This window comes from Chiloscyllium plagiosum, chromosome 22 (genome assembly GCF_004010195.1).
Source record: "Chiloscyllium plagiosum isolate BGI_BamShark_2017 chromosome 22, ASM401019v2, whole genome shotgun sequence".
Lineage (NCBI taxonomy): Eukaryota > Metazoa > Chordata > Chondrichthyes > Orectolobiformes > Hemiscylliidae > Chiloscyllium > Chiloscyllium plagiosum.
In genome coordinates this window covers 15,349,721-15,370,149 of record NC_057731.1, presented here as the reverse complement: position 1 = coordinate 15,370,149, position 20,429 = coordinate 15,349,721, and the positions used below count along the sequence as shown (strand labels likewise).

Below are 20,429 nucleotides of genomic sequence, written 5' to 3'. Positions count from 1 at the left end.
GCTCTCAAATGACAAGCTGGTTCAATGGAGAGTGGCATGCTAGTCATCTCTGCTCCAGGACATCTCTGCAGGAGTCCCTCAAGATAGTGTCCTAGGCCCAACAATCTTCAGCTGCTTCATCAATGACCTTCCCTCTACCATAAGGTTAGAAGTGTGGATGTTTATCAATGATTACATCGTGTTCAGCCTCATTTGTGAGTCCTCAGATACTGAAGCAGTCCGTGCACAAGTGCAACAAGATCTGGATAATAACGAGGCTTGGGCCGACAAGTGGCAAGTAATATTCATGCCACATAAATGCCAGGCAATGACCATTACCAATAAGAAACACTCTAACCACTGCCCCTTGACATTCAGCAGTGTTAACATCACTGAATCCCCCATTGTCAAACATCCTTGGGGTTCCCATTGACCAGTAACTCAACTGGACTCCCCATATAAACACAGTGGCTACAAGAGCAGGTCAGAGACTAGGGATACTGCGGTGAGTAATTCAATTCCTGACAGCCCTATCCACAATCTAAAGGTACAAATCAGGAGTGTGTTAGAATACTCCCCACTTGCCTGGATGGGTGCAGCTCCAACAACACTCAAGAAGCTTGACACCATCCAGGACAAAGCAACCCACTTGATTGGCACCACATCTACAAGCATTCAATCCCTCCATCACCAGTGCTCAGTAGCAGCAGTGTGTATTATTTATAAGACGCACTGCAAAAATTCACCAAAGATCCTTGACTATCACCTTCCAAACCCACCACCACCTTCAGGTTCCCCTCCAAGCCACTCACCACCCTGACTTGGAAATATACGCCATTCCTTCACAGTTTTTGGGTCAATGTCCGTGAATTCCCTCCCTACCAGCATTGGTCAATCCACAGCAAGTGGACAACAGCGATTCAAGATGGCAGCTCACCACCACCTTCTCAAAGGCAAATAGGGATGGGCTATCAATGCTGGCCAGCCAGTGACGCCCAAATCCCACAAATGAATTTTAAAAAACCTCTAAACCGAGAATCTAGTCATGATCATGTTTCTCTTAGTGGAAGCTTTCTACACAAATTAATTGTGTTTCTCACATTACGACTGTGATTACCCTTCAAAACTATATGCTTGTCAATAAAGCACATCAGAGTGTTCCAAGTTCACAAAAGCATTATATAAATGCAAGTCTTGTATGTCTGCCTTTATTTGTTTCTTTATTTCATAGATACACTTTAAGAGATCCCTCTTAGGCTAGTGTAGTTTACTTGCTGTGAGCACAAAAACCATTGCCTTCCTTCTAGTTCAGTAATTTTGTTCCAAGTCCCACTGATGCCTTTCTTAAACTGGTTAGGTTCCTTCTGAGTGACAGGTTACCGAAAAAATAGGCAACTTGAGACATTGAGAACCATAAGGTAGGGGGGGCAGAATTAGGCCATTTGGCCCATCCAATTTGGTCTGCCATTCTGTCATTATTGATATGTTTCTCAACCCCATTTACCTGTCTTCTCCTTTGATCTCCTTACTTATGAAGAACCTATCTATCTCGGTCTTAAATACACTCAGTGACTTGGCCACCACAGCCCTCTGCGGCAATGAATTCCACAGAGTCACCACCCTCTAACTGAAGAAATTCCTCCTTGTCGCCATTCTAATCCTCTTCATTTCCATTCTAAACCACGCAACCCACTCAACCATCAGAATCTGGGATTGTATACTTACTGCTTCTCAATTACACTCCATCATTTACTTTCTGTAAAGCACTGTTTATTCTTCTTTATCTCCTATATGTGATCAATGCCTGTTTATGTTTTAGAATCCCCGCAAGCAATAAGATAAAAATCCACCCACTGCCTGGTTTAGCACGGGGAATACAAACTCGAGTACGTTTTCTGCATTTGCAATTACTGCCACTAAAATACTACATTTTAATTCTTCTAAAAATACCAAGTTTCAAATAAACTTGCAATTAATGTTTTTGACAAGGATTAACTTGAACCTTGTCTGGCTTCCAAGTTAACTCAAGAGTTGGTTACCCTTGGTTGGAACAAACTGTTTCAATAAAAGTTTGATTACAGTTTTTAAGGGCAGCACTAAAATGGAACTTTAAGGTTTCTTTCCAAGAATTGATAGGTGTTCATGCGGTCGAATGAAGATAAATGTAGGTAAGTGGATCACTGGCCAGATGGGATTAGTGTAAGAATGTAAGAAATAGTAACATGAGTAGGTCATGTGGCCTCCTGAGCCTGCTTCAACTGTTTCATAAGATCAGACTTGATATTTGACCTCCGCTCCATTTTACTGCCCAATTCCCTTACCCTTCCCTTTCCTGGAATCCTAAATGATGTGCCTTTATGAAAGCATGTTAGCACTGACTGCCAACATGATTCTCTCTTCACCCTATTACCACTTCCTGAATACTGAATTCCAGCACTTGCCTTCGCACTGATTTCAGGTTAACTGGCTCGTGGTTCTCTATTTTCTCTCTCTATTGTTTCTCAAACAGTAGTGCTGCAATTGCTACTTTCTGATCCACTGGAATAAGTCGAGATCGGGAATTTACTGGAAGTCGTAAGTGATGATCATTATCTCTGTGGGCTCTGCTTCTAGATGCTGCAGAGGCTACCAGTGTCTGAGGAATGGTTAGCTTTTGGTCCCATTAATTTTAGTTTTCTTCACTTAGTTTAAGTTTCTCTGTGTCATTAGGCCCTTGATTCCAGTTGTTTCCAATAACCAATAATGGATCAAAGACCCCTCAATGGTACAGTGGCCTACGTAGAGTTGGACCATAATAGGCATACCATCAGTGTGGTCACCTAATTTGTCTGGGTAAGTGGCGATAGGAGGGGTGGGGGTTCCTTTTGACCCTGTGTGCCTGTGTTGATTTCTTGGAAAAGCTATCCACTTGCTTTACTCTCACTCATCTTTGCTCCTCATATACCTGCAAACATCTTTTCTTCAAGCCCAGTTTGAAAATAACCATTCAAGTAGTGTGTTCCTGCTCACATTAAATGTCTGTGCTAAGAAAAGTTTCTTTATGTCCTGTGTGGGTTTTTTTTTTTTGCCAATTATCTGAAAAACAGTATGTACATGGAACATGATAATGATCAGAAGATGAGTTCAGTGATGTTGGTTAAATGCCATATGTTTTTCAGGAGCAGCCATTGTCAGCTTAACTGTTGGGGTACAATGCTGCCAATTCTCCATTCACTTATTTTTAAATAAAACCCTAAACAGGTTAGCCAGCTCCTGGAGGGTCACTGTAACAGAAACAAAAACCAAAGTTAAGATTACAGAATGGCATTGGAAACTTATCAAAATAATATTACTGGGGTGATGATGCAACTAATGTGCTGAATCTTTCTCCTCTCTACCTTTCCAAACAAAATATACACCAGATTAAGCAGCTTCTGATGGGGTAATGCAACAGAAACACAATCAAATGGTTAATGGAAGCTTAAAGGACTGAAACAGAGCCTTAGTGAAATTAAATCGAATGCTTATTACTGGAGGAATGATATACATCTGCAGTGCCCACTGGTCCCGAAAGAACACTATTGTTCTGGATGTTTCAAGGAGTCTATCTACTACTTAATGAGAAAATACACTTGTTCTAATACCTTGTGGATTATTATATGATTGTAATACATGTGAGTCATTTGACGAATTAAACATAGTAACCAACAGTATCAGGAAACAATGATGAAAATAAAGCAAAGAACTGCAGTTTTGAGACAAAAACAAATTGCTGGTGAAAGTCAGCAGGTCCGGCAGAATCTGTGGGAAGAAAACAGAGTTAATATCTTCAGTCTGGAACCTCTTCCTCAGAACAATGATGACATGTTTATGTCCATCAGATGATGAGCCAGACTCCCCTTCTCCCCACCGAAGACTGCATGACCTCATCAAATAGTACTTAGTGCAGTCACCAACATTAACCCTTTCCGAATCATTAGAGCAGTTATGGCACAAATATTGTTCCGAATGCTGTGTAAAACTCTTTCTGATCATCTTCAGAGAAAGAGCCATGGGTTGTTTTGTATTTCTCAAAGAGGACCGATGGCTTTGGTGTAGCATCTCATTTGGAAAGGAGTTCACTATCCCATATCACTGCTCTGAAACGTCAGCATCGATTTTACACACTTGAGTTTCTGGACAATACAATCTTTGGATTCACAAAAGAGCTACAGTGAGATCCTCTGGACTAGAATGGGAAATAATGAGGATTTTGGCTCATGATAACTATGCAGTGGTTTCAAGTTGCAAGTGTGGTTCAGTGATAATGCTCTAGAGAGTAAATAGCTCAATGTAGATGAAAAATGATCACTTAAATGAAGTGGCTTCCAGCAATGGGAACTGCATCAACACTGAGAATACTGTTCATGGGAAGAAAGTTGATGGTGTGACAAATTGCATTAGTTACTCCTATGATATAGGTTGTTCTAGTACAAATCCCTCAGATACCTGGGAGCTCTCTTCCTCATTCTCACTCCTCTACATGTAAATACAGCCTCAAAATTAAAAAGCTTCTCACATTCAATTCATGTCAGATTACTGAAACCCATATTGCAATTCCCAAATAGATACATCAGCAGTTGTTTCATTTGTTCCGAGTGATAGAGCTTGTGGGTTCAGCTTGGAGGCTATTACTTATGAAGCCATTCAACATAAATTTATCTGAAAACAAAAACAGAAGTACGTCTTTTCTCTAATCAAAAAGTGAGGTACATCAGATGCTAGAAGTCTGAAATAGAAACAGAAATGCTTTAATATTCATCAGGTCTTGCAGCATCTGTAGAGAATGAAACGGAGTTGACATTCCATCAGAGGTTTGATGGTACAAGCGACAGATCTTTCCCATGGGAATTAAACAAACGGCTTGTATTTAGCTCTGGACAGCTTTTGTCTCTGTCCTGTGTATACTCCCTTCATGTTGGTCGTTCATAATTTCAGGAATGTGTTTATTGGGTCCAATTATGATGTATTTGTAGAGGATGGTGAGGCATCTTGCAATTCTTGTGTTTGAAAATGTCAGAAAAAAGGCATCTTTATATAATACATTCCTATTTGTACAAGAGAGGAACAGGATTGATATTTGAGTTTGATATGACTCTACACTTAAGAATTCACTTAACTTGTGCTCCATCTAATAGATAGGTTCCAGAGATGAGCCCTTGAGTAAAATAGTGTTACTAGGGGTAAACAAGTTAACTGTACATGATTATATTATACACCATTGTGTGGTTTGTTATTTGACATGAAGCTAGCATGGAGGTGTTCATCTGTCCACTAGATTCACAATGCAATGACACCACTCTGTTAGCTGAGCAGCTTATAATCGCACACAGGGCTGCAAGTAATGAAGCAATGTTGGTTACATGACTTTTTATACTCCAGCGCTTTTTGAGTTAAAAGGGCTGAAACCCTTAGTAATATAAGCAGCAGAGAAGTTGGACTTTTTTAAAATGTTGAAATGTATTTCCTTAGTTCTTATCCGTTTTTAATGTGGCAATTACCATGAGGCACTGCAGATTTAACATACTGCTGTTTGTATGCTTCAACATTTACTATCTTTATGAACAATTATTATGATCCCAATAGAGACCTACAATTTTGAAAAATGAATTTGAATTCCCAATGTCCAACTTAGAGGAAAGTGCACAGCAAGACTTTAAGTTTTAAAACTGTAAAATACAAACTAAAACAATATTGACGAAACACTATTTCAAGATAATTTGTTCTGTAAATTACTGAGAAGAACCCCCACCCCCTTAACCTTTAAAACAGACCTAAAGTCTCCCTCTATTGTTATTCTTTACTCTACACCTCGAGTGGGTGTTTCACTCTCTAGGAATCAGTCCAAAATCAATCAGCTGCTTTCTCCTTTCTCTGCAAGCTAACTTCTCTATTTTTTATGATGTGGCTATACTCATATCTCCATTTAGGCTTAGTGAACCTTCCAGCATTAACTAAACCTGTCAAGACTTTAGACTATTGAATCTAAGCATGAGCTCACACACTCACAGTGATGAACCATAGAGACTTACTGTCTCTATCATTCAGCTTTCTCTCTCCATCTCCATCTCACTCACCCAGAATCTTACTGCCTCTCCTTGTCTGTGGGTTTAACAATGTTTTAAACAATTACCCTGTACAAAGATCCTGTAATGACCTCTTATGGACTGTCCAGTTTGCAAGGCCCGTTTCCAAGGAAAGGTGAATCATAAGACACTAGTCAGACCACAGCAGGAATACTTTGAACACGTTTGGGCTCAATATCTAAGGAAAGATACATAGGCACTGGAGGCAGTGAAGAGAAGGCTGATCCTAGGTATAGAGGGACTAGCTCATGAGGAGAGATTGAGTACGGGGGTTGGGCTTGTCCAAATTGGAATTTAGAAGCATGGCGGACAACATTATTGAAGCAAGTCAGGGGCTTGAAAAGGTAAATGCAGCATGGTGGTTTCCTGTTGTGGGAGTATCCAGTACCAGAGGGCATAATCTCATTATAAGGGATCACATATTTAAAACTGAGAAGAGGAGGAATTTCTTCTCCCAGAGGCCGTGAAGTGCCAGAGGGAATGCTGGGAGCAACATCAGATACATAGAGAAGTGAATTTCCCATAATAGGAACATTTCCCAAACAAGGGACTGAGATGAGGGAATTCAGAGAAAGGTAAACCTTTGGAATTCAATGCCCCAGACACTGCGGACATCAGTCATTGAGTCTGTTTAAGACTGAGATTGACAGATTTCTACAGATTCTATGAGCCCTGGTACAGCGTGTGGACAGCGAGCCCCAGGCAGAGACTTGTGCATGGGAGGCAGTCCTGGCACTTACCTTGGAGCAGCTGAGTGCTTGTACAGAGCGGTCTGGGGTTTGGAGCAGAGCAGGAACAGCTGTTGGACAGGGGTCAGACCATGTGTGGAGGTCCTGCACTGAGCAACTGCACTGTAATGTCTATTTGAAATTTCCTATCTTACTCTAATGTCAACCCTTTAATGTTGTCCTCTTTTAATTTATTTTTCAACTCTGTAAGTTATGCAACTACTTTTATTCCTCTGCTGTATCCAAGAATTGTACCTAGGTACTTGTATCTAAGATGTTGCCATAGGAGATTGAAAAGCTTTTCCAATGTCTTTGTACTCCTGCAATCGAGTACTTGTGACAATAAAAATATATTGTACAGTAGTCTGTGGAATTCTTTATTGGAAAGGTTTATCAAAACTGAGATGGACAGATTTTCAGGCAGTAAGGGCAAACAATCTAACCCTAAACCCAACCCTGTCACAGCAATGAGCCCTTCAAGCTCCTACAGGATCTTATAAGTTTCAATGGGATCACATCTACCTACATTGAAACTCCATAGGACATAGACTCAATTTGCCGTAATGACAGCTCAATACCATCTGTAAAACCAAACTCACTCACTCCCTCATGGAGAAGGGAAGGGTTGACTGCACTTGATTGATATCTCTCCACTTTTTTCTCGAATCTCTTTTGCTACTGTCTTATTTATAAAAGATTAAGGGTGTCAAGTGCTTTAAGCTTCTATTATTGATGCTTTAGTGGTCTGTTTGACAGTTTTGTAGAGTTTTGAAAAGGATTTTTCTGAAAAGGATTCTTTTTGCCTTTGTTATGATAGGTTCTGTGATTCTGCATGTAGTTAACACTGGCTCAATGTAAATGGAAGGGGCATGAGTTGGGATGTGAGGTGGGAGGGGCTATGAGGAGTGGGTGGAGTCAAGAGTTACCATTGACTAGGTATGGAGTCTATAAGCTGCCATGGGGATGGGTGGGATTCATGGGTTGGCATTGAATCGCAGAGGTGACATGGATTGAATGGAGTGTGAAGGGTGATCCCTACAGGATCTAAAATGTAGCTAAACAATGGGGACAAAATTCCAGAGACTCGAGGTATGTTAACCAGCCTGTCTCACCAATCAGCTACCGTATGGCCACCTCTGATCTGCTTCTGGGTTTGGCAGACCCAATGTTATCCTGACCCTATCTCCCCAAAGTGAAAATGGCAGGTAGAGGGGCAATTCTTGCAGAGGCAAGAATTGAGCTACCGTCTTGAGCTACCTGCCTCAAGAACAACAAACCAATCCCACTGGTCAATGCACTGTCAGCAAAGATGTAAATATCTTCCACCTCCTTCCTGGTAAAACAACCTGGGCCCTGTTTAATCTTTTGTCCTCGAAGCACCAGCAGAACCCAGAATCACTCTCCTGATCCCATTTATTCCACCATATTACCCTAAATAAAGGCACAGTCCTGAAGCATGATGATCTTACAAAATTCACATTTGTAGCGCAATGTTTGGGGTGCTCCAAACTGTACATCAATTCTGTGATGTTGACTGAACAGGCAAGAACCAACAGACCAGCCAAGTGCAAGGTGTAATGTTATCATTCCAGCTCATGTTACTGAACATGTCAGACCCCAGACTGAGATCTGGCTTGATAGATTCTTTTGGTTTTGCTGAGGAGATCTATCATAGAAACGTAAACACAGGCTGTAGCGGTTTTGGTTTTAACGATAATCAGTGGCTTTATGTTGCAAAAGAAATGAACATAAAATAGAATGAACTTCTATTTACATATAACATATTTGAAGATTTTGAAACTCAAGAATACAATCCCATTACTCCCAAAAGCACCCTTTTATGGTACTCGCACCTGAGAGATTTCATGCCTATCTTACCTCGGAAGGACGCACCTGTGGCTTCCACTCCCAGTCTTGAGAATCTAATAGCTTTATTACAGAGTTTCATACAACTAAAGTTAAACTTTCTCAGCTTTAAATAACTGCATCAAGATTTTAACAAAACAGTTCTGGTCTGGACATTTTTACTAAACTCTTTACACTGAGGCAATGCAATTTTAATAATTCTAGAGTATCCTCTCCCTTTGTCAGGAGCAAATGCTTTACATATTCAGTTTCAGCCTGCAGAACTACCCAAATTGAAATTAGAAAATACACTTGTTTTTCCCCCCAAGCAATGGTTGTTTCCACTGATCAAAAGAAAATGAAAATCGCTCGCCTTCTAAAATGCACAATTATTTTCTTTCTTTGTTTGTAAATTTCTCCCAATGTAAACAACACTGACATGACTGATTGGAAAGGCTTTTCACTCAGTGTTTTAAAAGAAATTGCCATGGCTAGAAACCACTTGAGTTAATTATTAAACCCTTTCGGTCACACAGGAAACCTGTACGCCCCTCGTTCAAACACAAAACCAAATAAAAATAAATGATTTTTTTTTTAGATTAGATTCCCTACAGTGTGGAAACAGGCCCTTCAGCCCATCAAGTCCACACCGACTCTCCAAAGAGTAACCCACCCAGACCCATTTCCCTCTGACTAATGCACCTAACACTATGGGCAATTTAGCATGGCCAATTCACCTGGCCTGCACATCTTTGGATTGTGGGAGGAAACCCACGCAGACACAGAGAGAATATGCAAACTCCACAAAGACAGTCGCCCTCGTGGGAATTGAACTCGGGTCCCTGACGCTGTGAGGCAGAAGTGCTAACCACTGAGCCACTGTGCTGCCCTAAATTTATGTGTGATCTATATATTTTATATATATAGAACAGAAGAATCTGAGATGGCAGATGGCACTTCCATGGGGCTACCCAATGCAATATGCACTACTGAATTGATTGCTCATAAATGCATATATATTTTTTTCAAGCTGCAAGTTATAAATGGGTGTCCCTTTAAGTGTTTTAAAAGAACAGTTTTACAACAAAGTCCTTTTTTAACCTCATTGACTTCTTCTGACACAAAATAATAGAACTGATTCAGCAAGATGTTTATGTGAAAGTGTTGCTATTATATTTGAAAAAGGTTTTCTGCAGTAAATTTCAGTGATTATATGACTTCTCTTATCTTGATGCATATCTTTTGATTACATTTCTGGCTGGAAGAAAAGGATTTCCACCTGGAAATGTTTTACTTCAAATATTAATCAAAATGTTTCCTTTTATTTTCAATACATTATACTGGTCGAAACTTATTGACCTTTAGTTATTTCCCAATTGGACAGACACTTCAGTTGCTGTGTAACAATCAAAATGGCAACCTTCCACGTTATGTTTGTGACTTTAGTTTTCCTTCAGTGATTCAACAGGATTTCATTATTAAACTTTAGAAAACTGAAGGTCACCCCTGTTTAGCAAGTAGTTTGGCAATAACAGCTTATAGATTGCTAAACTTTCAACCAATCTTGTAAGCACAGTTAAGCCGGTAGGCTTAGATAGCATCAAGTTCGCTAAAGTATCTCAAAATTGCTGTAACAAAATTTTGACTGCCTTTTGGAAAGTATTGCACAAATGCTTCACATGAGGAAAACGTGGGACTCATTACACAGTAAGCAGCTTTTTGTATAATAATACTCTCCTAACGGTAGGTACCTATTATGCTGCATTGAATGTGATGGGAAATGCATGTGCTATCTTAAATCTGTCTGTTCTTGCTCAGCAGAAATTATTTCATCAATTTTTTTTGTTGCCCTTTTGCCCATGTTTTCCTATGTACAAGTCTTCTGATGCCTGAACCTACTGTCACTGTGCTAGACGGGACCCTACACTGTGTCTAGTTTATTTTGGTGTCCCTTTGCTCTCACCCCTTACCTCACCCCAGGATCACAATAAGATTACCTTTGGCCTCACCTTGCATCCCACAAGCAGCTACAAGAAGCTCTGCCATTTCCATTACCTCCAGTGGGAAGCCACTGTCATTATCAATATCTATCTCTCTCCTTTCAGTATTTAGGGCAGCACATGGCTCAGTAGTTAATCCTAGGCAAAAGTGAGGACTGCAGATGCTGGAAACCAGAGTCTAGATTAGAGTGGTGCTGGAAAAGCACAGCAGGTCAGGCATCATCCGTGGAGCAGGAAAATCGACATTTCGGGCAAAAGCCCTTCATCAGGAATGGTAGCAGGGAGCCTCTGGGGTGGAGAGATAAATGGGAGGTGGGGGGGACTGGGGAGAAGGAGTAAAGAGTACAATAGATGGATGGGGATGAGGATGAAGGTGATAGGTCAGAGAGGAAGGTGGAGCGGATAGGTGGGAAGGAAGATGGGCAGGTAGGACAGGTCACGAGGATGGTGCTGAGCTGGAAGGTTGGAACTGGGGTAAGGTGAGGGGAGGGGAAATGAGGAAACCGGTGAAGTCCACATTGATGCCCTGGGGTTGAAGTGTTCTGAGGCAGAAGATGAGGCGTTCTTCCTCCAGGCGTCTGGTGGTGAGGGAGTGGCGGTGGAGGAGGCCCAGGACCTGTATATCCTCGGCAAAGTGGGAGAGAGTGTTGATTGGGTGGTGGAGTTGATTGGTGTGGGTGTCCCGGAGATGTTCTGACCACTGTATCACCATCCTCCTGCATTGTTCCAATGAAGCTTATGATAAGCTCAAGGAGCGGCAACTCATCTTTCCAGCAATACCAACATTCCGTGAAAGGTTTTTTAACAAGTCATTTGAAGCATTAAGCACATTGCTCTTGGACTAGACACCAAGTACACCAATTTCAGAACATAACTCTGACTTCTGTTTTTCAGAGAGCAGCCCTTGGTAGTTGTTCTGCTGTTGCCATTAACACTTTCTCCAGACACATCTCTGGCTTCTTGGTCCATTACTATCTCCTTTTTCCTTGCTCCATCAACTCTTTGATCACTTGATCTCTCTTACTGCAGCCAGGCACCAAGGTACAGGATGTAAAGGAGCTGTTGCAGGACATTCTGCAGGAGGGTGCTCAGCCCGACGTCATGGTCCACATTGACACCTCCTAGGGGAGTAGGAGGCTGAGAGCTGGAACCTTGAAAGCCACGTTTTCAGGGTATTTGCAGCCCCTCGTGTTAGTGAATACAGAAATACGAGGATTGAATGATTGACCATGCAGCTGGAAAGCAGGTGTAGGATGGTGGGCATCAGATTTCTGGGACATCGGGACTGGTTCAAGGGAAGATGGGACGTGAACAAGTCAATGGTGCACACCTGAACAGGAGCTTTGCAGGAATATTTGCTAGCACTGTTGGGGAGTGGTTTAAAGTAGATTCGCAGGGAAAAGGAAACGAGAGGGCAAATTCAGAGCAGGGAATGTGAGGCAGAACCTAATGAGTATACGGTCAAAAATCTCATAACACCAGGTATAGAGGAAGCAGGGGTTTAAAAATGCACAACATAAAGAATTGTCAGTATGAAAAGGTATAGTATGTACATACAAGGAGTATAATGATGAAAGCTGATGAGCTCAGGACATAACTAGACATGTAGCAATATGATAACATTACTATATCTGAAAAATGGCTTAAAGGAGGCATAGGATGGCAGTTCACAATCCCATGAGTGAGAGTTTTCAGGCAGGATAGAGAGGGAATGAAGAAAGGTGAGTGTACAGCAGCTATATTCATTATCATCCTATTCAGAGACATTGTTGCACACCATCTGGTCCATAGATTGGGACACTATCACTGTGCCCACAGATCACCAGGACTGGATGAATTGTATCTAAGACTGCTAAAGGAAATCAAGGAACAAACAATGGATACCCTGAGGATCATTTTCCAATCCTCAAGAGGTACCAGAGCACCCGAATGTCTGTGAATATTGTGTCACTATTCAGAAAGGACCAGCCTCTGATAGGCCAGCAGCTTCTGGGTCCTAAAGCTGGCTAGTGAGGCCTACTCCCACAGAGGGTCATCTTGTCGCTGGGTGGGTTTGTAGGGAGGGGGGGTAGGGGGTCAGAGGTAAGGGCCAGGGTGTGGCTTTCAGAGACCACCTCCTTGTTCGCCATCTGTGCTCCTGATTGCCCCCATGTTCCTATTCCCAACACAACAGGCAGGTTCCCATTGCTTCTCAGTTGGGAAATTTGCCACCTTTTCTTGTTTGGCAGGAAGCTGGGGATGCTATTGCTTGCTGGTAAGTTGAGGAGATCTTCAATGGGCCATCTCTCCCCATGTTTAATTGCTGAGGCGATGTGAACGGAGTGAATTTCTCTCCAGAGCCAACACACCTGATAATTTCCCCTTCTCACCACATGTTCCAAGCATTTTCTCTTCCTATTTCAGATTTCCAGCATCTGCGGTATTTTGCGTTCATGACATCTTTGATTTAGATTGTAATAGGATCATGGGAAATACAAACAGAAGTTGGCCATTTGGCCCTTTGAGCTTGCTGTGCAATTTAACTGGGTCAGGGCTGATCTTTAACTTCAATGCCATTTTACTGCGCTATCTCCATATCTAAGGTACATTTAATATCTAGAAATCCATTTACTCTATCTTGAATATAGATCATTCAGGTAATAGGAATGTAGGGTCATATTCTCTGCTTTGGGCTTTTAGTTGGGTACAGATCTGAGATAATTGGCCATGTGGAGCCCTTTGAACAAAAACACAACCAAGAGGGCATATCTCACCATCTAAACTGCAGTGGTGTCCTAACTCTATTACATTTCTCAGGTACCTGCCTCTGGTTGAGTGTAAATTTAAACTAAACATACATATGTAATTGGCACTGTGTTGGTGGTCTGATCTCAGTGTTCTGGTTTTATTAACCTCAATTCAATCAGAGCAGCTCACTTAAGTAATATAATCTAATTGCTCTGTACAATAGAGAAACTTTGCTGAGTTTTACAAAATTGGCTTTTGGTTTTTTCATGAGTCATTGTTGGTCTCAGTTTTTGAATACTGTTAGCTCGGTGTGAGATGAAGATAATGGCAGCTTTTGTGGGAGTTAATAGCATTTTCTTCTCCAACGTGAGTGCAGTTCTGAATGAGAATGTACAGAGAGTATTTATTCGTTATTAGCCACCTACAATACCTCAGTCAGGTGGAATTGGGGCTTTGAACATTTGGAGCATTTTACTGCCTTTGTGGTGTTGGTTAACGGCATACTGCACCATTCACATTAACCTATTTGTTTGCTTCATTTAGAGATCTGTTTTTAGTGATGGAGATGTGATTCGCAAATGTTGGGAAACGAGTCAGCTTTCCAGTTCTGAAGAAGAGTTACTGGACCTGAAATGTTAACTCTGTTTTCTCTCCACACAAGCTGCTGAGTTTTTCCAGCAATTTCAGTTTTTGTTTCTGATTTCCAGCATCCCCAATTCTTTGGTTTGTTTTTCAGTTTTTGGGGCAAGTATTGGTTTTGGATGTAGCATTGGTTAGGTGCAGAGTCAATTCCTTTTAGCTCTGTCATAGTTCCAAGCGATAAAGAGTCTCCTTACTCCCATACAGTTACTTCCTGCACTAGTTTTCTCAAGGACCTGCAAGCTGGGCTGTTTGTGAGTTGAGATTTCATGAATTCACTCCACTTTGAGTTGTGCGCATCCTTAATTCTCCACACCTTTATTCCATCATTCCATGCTGGATTCAGACAGTTCCCAGGAGTGATAAAGCAGAATTCTACCCAGTTCAGCCACCCATCTTGATGCAGTGTGCTAACCTACTTTACCACAGCTACTCCAGATGGAATGTTCCAATGATGATTAACACAGAAGAAAGAGGGATGTGCAACATGTGGATTGTGTGTATGTGTATGTGTATGTGTGTCTGTGTGTGTGTGCGTGTCTGTGTGTGTGTGTCTGTATGTATGTATGTGCGTGTGTGTGTCTGTATGTGTGTGTGTGTGCGTGTGTGTGTGTCTGTGTTGCAAATGCATTTTTGTTTGACAATATTGTGGGAATGTCCCTATCTTTAAGTCCAGCTTTAAGTCCTACCTGCTTCAGAGGTGTATAACAACATACCTGAACAGTTGATTTAGAAAATATGTACTAGCTCAGTCAGTTGAATGGCTGGTTTGTAATGCATAGTGGTGCTAACAGCCGCAGGTTCAATTCCTGCACCAGCTGAGGTCACCGTGAAGGACTCGCCCTCTCCCCTTGACTGAGGCATGCTGACCCTCGGGTTAAACCGCCACCTCTCTCTCTCTCTCTCTCTCTCAAATGGGAGAGCTGCCGTATGGTCTTCTGGGATTATGGTGATTTGACTTTGTACACCATGTATGATGGTATGCTTTCATAACTGGTCAAACTAGTCCATTCTGATTGTGATCTTAAAGATTTTACTGTGTATTGTTGTATAACATTTGGAACAGACGTCAAACACTTGTGTAGTCAATTTCCCAAAAGTCCAATTTGGAAGTGCTTAAAAAAATCCCTTCATCACTTTTGTTTCACAATGCTTCAGATCTGCTGTGAGCATGTTATTTATCAAGGAGGTGCTTTCAGATTTCCAGAACAAAAGTGATAATGAAATAAAATAAGTTTAACAATAAGATCTTTATTGTTTAGAAATTTCCACTCAACGTTTATGTCTAATTTGTACATTTTAGGTCACGTGCACACTTTTAGCAAGAACTGTGTAACCTTAGTAACATTCCTTATCTGCTGGTTAGATTTCTAACTTAAATGGGTGCAAATAACTTTCTTTATCCAAAAGTGTTGTTTGGCAGTTTTTTTAAAAGAAATATATGTTGTATAAACAAATTGCTAAGTTTTTCTTTGCTTTTACCCTTTGGATATAATACCAAAACTGTTACCACACAGAGCTGCACGGACAACTAATAGGACAAGGATTTAGATTATTCAACCTTGATCCAATTAGTTAGGAATGTCATAATCCCAAGAGTCTGGGTCATTTTGCACTGGAGAGGGAGAGTAACCCTTCAACACTTTGTGGGAACTGATTAGTGCGGATCGACTGTGGCAATTTCTCTGCACTTGAGTGTGAGTCTCTGAGCATTCTGCATCTAAGATTGCAAGACTCCAATGTTTGAGATAGAGATGCTCTGAGGCAATTGCAGCAAAGAGAATGTTGAAGACAGAATATGTTATTGCTGACGTAATTGTCAAGGAGAATAACAAAAACAAATAATGGTATAGTTTTCTTGAGGGTCAATAAGCTGGATCTCAGTCGTGTACATTATTTCACAACACTTTGACATTTTCGTTTTTTCAATCTATGTGAAATAGAGTCTGTTTGACAGCATCTACTGTTTTATTTAACAATCAATTTTTCTACAATGACCTGTCAATATTATTTTTGCAGGTTCATAACGCACTGAGAGAGGCAGGGGCAGCAGAGTCACTCAATTACCTCCTGCATCCATCAAGAAAGATCTTGGCTTCAGCAGTTGTCTACAGAAGCTGTGGAGGTGGGACCTGCATGAAACTGTGTGTCCATGACACTGTGCCTGAGCTCCGTGCCACCCTACACAGGACAGCAGTTTCTGACCACGTGGCTGGGGCTCTGCTAGAAGCAACTATAGCCACCGGGGCAAGGAGTGCACTTCCAAGTCCATTAGGGGCACCTAGTGGAAGAGCGATGCTTAAAGGTAAGTGCGATATTTTAAAAAATGGACTTTTTCTACAATGCTGAGTGTGAACATTAAGGGGATATTGGTTATACTGACAATGTTTTTACATTTGATGTTGTTGCATTGTGTTGTTGTACAATAATAGGAATTACTGAATTTTAGCACAGGAATTTAAATGAACTCTTCCTCTTCATGCATTTAAATTCTGCATTGTGCCTTTTCTGCTAGAATCAGTGATTCCCCACGCTCCTTGTGCTTTTTTAAAATTCGCTATTTAGATCTATTGCCTGTAATCAGTGGGTTGCTGCCGAAAGCATCCAACTAGTAGGTTTCTCAAACTGGCTGCAAGTGTTTCTGGTGTACATTAGGAATCTTGCTAAAGGTACAGTGCTAAACAGAACTAAAGAACCTTCAATTTTCTATTAACGATGTGACAGATGAAATCCATTCTGTTCCATTGCGGGTTTGTTTAAGAATTTTGTTTTAGTATGTGTGAATGGTGACACTTTCATCTTCTGAAAATCTTGAGATCAAAACATTAAAGGCTTCAAAAGGATGTTGAAAGGTTTGAGGATTAGTTTATCTCTAAGTGGTGGGAGATTGATCAGTGGATGAGTGCATTATTTCTATCTGTGTGCTACCCAAGGATGATTAAATGAGGCTGATCTGGCTATTTGCATGTGGGACTACAACAAGATATGAAGTGGGTGGATGTTATTCTCTATCCCTTATAGGGAGCTTAGACTGAACCGTTCCACATCTCCCAGTTGTTCATCTGACCTTCCTTGGTATTATGTATAAAATTCCAACTGAAGCATAAGCTGGTGTTAATAACTCTTTAAACTGGCATCTTCCTATCTGGGCTGCACCGTGCAACAGACCAAGAGGGTACAAGCAGGATTTAATAAAACAGTTGGCAGTGAGTACATTCACTTGTTGTGTCTATGTACATGTTCCACCTTAAAGGTTGTTTTTTTCAAGGTGAAATCAAAATTATTTTAGCCACCTGTCTTGAAGGAAACATTCCTGATGTCTTTAAATCAACCCTTTCTTCTTGGTTTCCCCATTTTGTCTTCCATTGTTGATGTCAAAATTCTGCAACCTCACTAATGAGCTAGAAGTGATTACCTCCTGATACAATACATTTAGCACACTCTGAAGTCTATAGGTTGATACTGTGCCATGAGATGGTAAGAAGTAGAGAAGTTGCCATCTGGTGTGGGGTTATTTATTAACAAGAGAGTTGCAATTCCATGACTCGGGTACTGTTGACTGGATGGGTGGACACTGTGTTTCAGCTTGTGGTTTTTCCTAGTCCTGAAGAAGGTTTATATCCAAAACATTGACTTCTTTGTCTCTTGATGCTGCTTGGCTTGCTGTGTTCTTCCAGCCTCTTGTTTGTCTACTGTGGTTATACTGGCTATCAAGCGTGTTATTTTGCTCTTTTCCCAATTTGGGACATACAGCTATTATAGAATGAAACAAGACTGGAATTTCTGCCTATTGTGTCCTGTACTCTCATTGCCAGTTTGGAGCATTCATGTGCCAGTTCATGAAGGTGATGAAGGTTTTGCATTTTCAAAGATTGGGTTCTGTAAGACCAGTACAATTGAGGAAATTGCAGCATTGCCTGATAAGCATCTCTTTGGCCTTGCTTGTCCATTTAACTCTGTGTAAAATACTCTATCGGTACTGCACTGCCAGGCTGAGGTAAGCTCGCCCCACATGGTCTGGGAAACCCATGTAAAATGCTGACAGCATGGTCAGGGATGGTGTCGAGGTGGCAGTTTCTTCTGCTCCTGTTTTCTCCTCGGGGCTTTCATCACTGATAAGTGCTAGGAGGAATTCATCACTTTTTACAAAAAAGAGTTTTGGAAAAATTTCAGTCTTTGTATCAAGGGCACATTCTAAATTTTCCAGAGCACCTGCGTAACAGACATTTTGATAAAGTCATGAATGGGGAAATCTGCCGTTTTCATATGGGCTGAATCATTATAATGTCTTGGGAGGGCACATATAATATTGAAGGATTAATCCCTTAGTTCCAAGCATGCTGACGGGGTCATGGGTCAGGCAAGTAGGCTGTAGCTTGAACTTACAGGCAACTTACCAGTGTGACCCTATGCTGGAAATATAGGACTAGATCCTCAGTGTCTGCTTCCAGAGTGACTGTATCCCCTGAATAACATTGTGGCATGAGAAGTGGCTGAAAGTTGCTGATACCTGAATAGCTCCTTTAATTGCTTGAGATTAATTTAGTTAAATCTGCATCCTCTGTACCTTCCCTGATTCCTTTCACAGACATTTTGGAAATCAGAGGTAGGTAAGGACTCCATATCACTCCTTAGTACATATAGAAATGCAAAATTGTTCACTTTTTTGACCATTAAAGGCAATGGCATATAAATTTCACATCCCACTCAAATAGATTAAAATATTTTATTGATCTTGGATTGGATTAACAATCTTATTCTCCTTTTAAGGTTCTTGTTTTTAAAAGTCTATAGTTTAAGGCCTCATGTGACAAGCCCTGTGCTTACCATATTTGGCTGCATGAATGTAATTTTAGGCATCAGAGAATCTGTGCTGATCGGCTGTTACTCCTTCATGCCAAAACAGTTCAGACAGAAATTGATCATTTTCCTTTCACACCTAAACTTTGTGTTGTTGTTCTGCCTAGCAGTAACCCTTGCTGCGTTGCAACCTGTTTTAAAGTTCATTTAAAATTGGGCAAAATAAAATTTGTTTTGAGACTGTGAGGTGGTAACAGTGCGTGCCAGCACTGGCACTGTGGGACCAGCTGTGTGCTGTCATAGCATGCTGTTCTGTGACATTCCTGAAATCAACTATATATGAATAATACAATGTTTACATATTAAAGATCCCAGCCGCTAAACCGAACCTACAGTCGCCCCCAAGAAATCCTGTTTATGATTGTATATGTTTTTCATTCTGTTGAGAATACACCCTAACCCTTGGTTCCTGACCTACTGTTTCAACCCAAATACAGGAGTGTTATTGTCTATTGAGTGGCACCCTTTCTCTATGCAGATTCTTCTAATGGGGGCCTTCTGGTTGTTTTGTTGCCGATGGAGCTCATTGATTAATGCTTGCGCCTATTCATTATCAACTGTGCACCAAGGGTGATCGATTGCTTCTGCAATCTGCTTCAGATCACTTTATCAGACTTTATATGGAGCTGCTTATTAGTGGCCATGAAACACTCTGCTGCCTCGACATTTTTATGGCCATTTATTATATTTGAAATGTGCTTCAAAGGCAAAAAAATTCTGGTGTAGATTTATGTGAAAATAAAACCTAAATTGACTCACAGGCAAGCCCAAATAAGCCCAGTCATGTTGTTTTACTGAAAGAATAACATTAAAAGAAAAATATTCTGATGTTAATTAAACCATTGTAAGTGCATAATTATGTGCATAAATATTCTCTGGTAGTAAAGTCAAGATACATCTCATCACTGCAGCACATTTGTGTACCTGAAGTGGTATGTGTTTTAATTAACATGGAATTCTGTTTATAAAATGACGGAAAATTAGCTATAATTTTAGCATGATTTTTCTGATGGCAACTTTGGAAGTTTTTACTGGTCAAAGTTCAGAGGACACCATGCATGGGTTTGCAGTTTTATTTAGGAGGTTGACATGACAACAGTGGAAAGTGATGTTGAATGGAGCATGGTGTGTCCATTAGCTTCATCCTCTGGCTAATACACTGCAAGGACAGATAAATGAATGTGAGCAATTTCTCAGTATTAAAGACTGTAGAAAATCCTTACGCTTATACCTATTTGAATTAAGAATAAAGTAATGATAGAATGGCTGCACCGCAGACAAAGGGCCATTATCTTCACCCTGGCTCTCTGCAAAAATAAATTTGATAGTTCCATTCCTCTGCCTTTTTCTTGTAACCCTGCATTTTTTTCCTGTTTAGATAATTATCCAATTCTCTTGTGAAAGTCCGGGTTGAATCTGCTCCCACCAGACCCTCAGGCAGTGGATTTGAGATGCTAAACACCCACGATGTGAAAATGATTTTCCTCAAAGGCCTTTCGGTCCTTTTGACTTGGACCTTAAAGTGGTATCCTGTGGTTCTTGACCCA

At 40.9% G+C, this 20,429-nt stretch overlaps 1 protein-coding gene across 1 annotated transcript in view; it reads left to right on the top strand.

Moving 5' to 3' along the window:
• Nucleotides 1-20,429, top strand: part of plce1 (phospholipase C, epsilon 1) — a 381,748-nt gene that overhangs the window by 201,461 nt on the left and 159,858 nt on the right. The window contains exon 3 of the mRNA XM_043712462.1: nt 16,042-16,327. Within this exon, the coding sequence (XP_043568397.1) occupies nt 16,042-16,327 (286 nt within the window). The remainder of the gene's footprint in view (nt 1-16,041; nt 16,328-20,429) is intronic.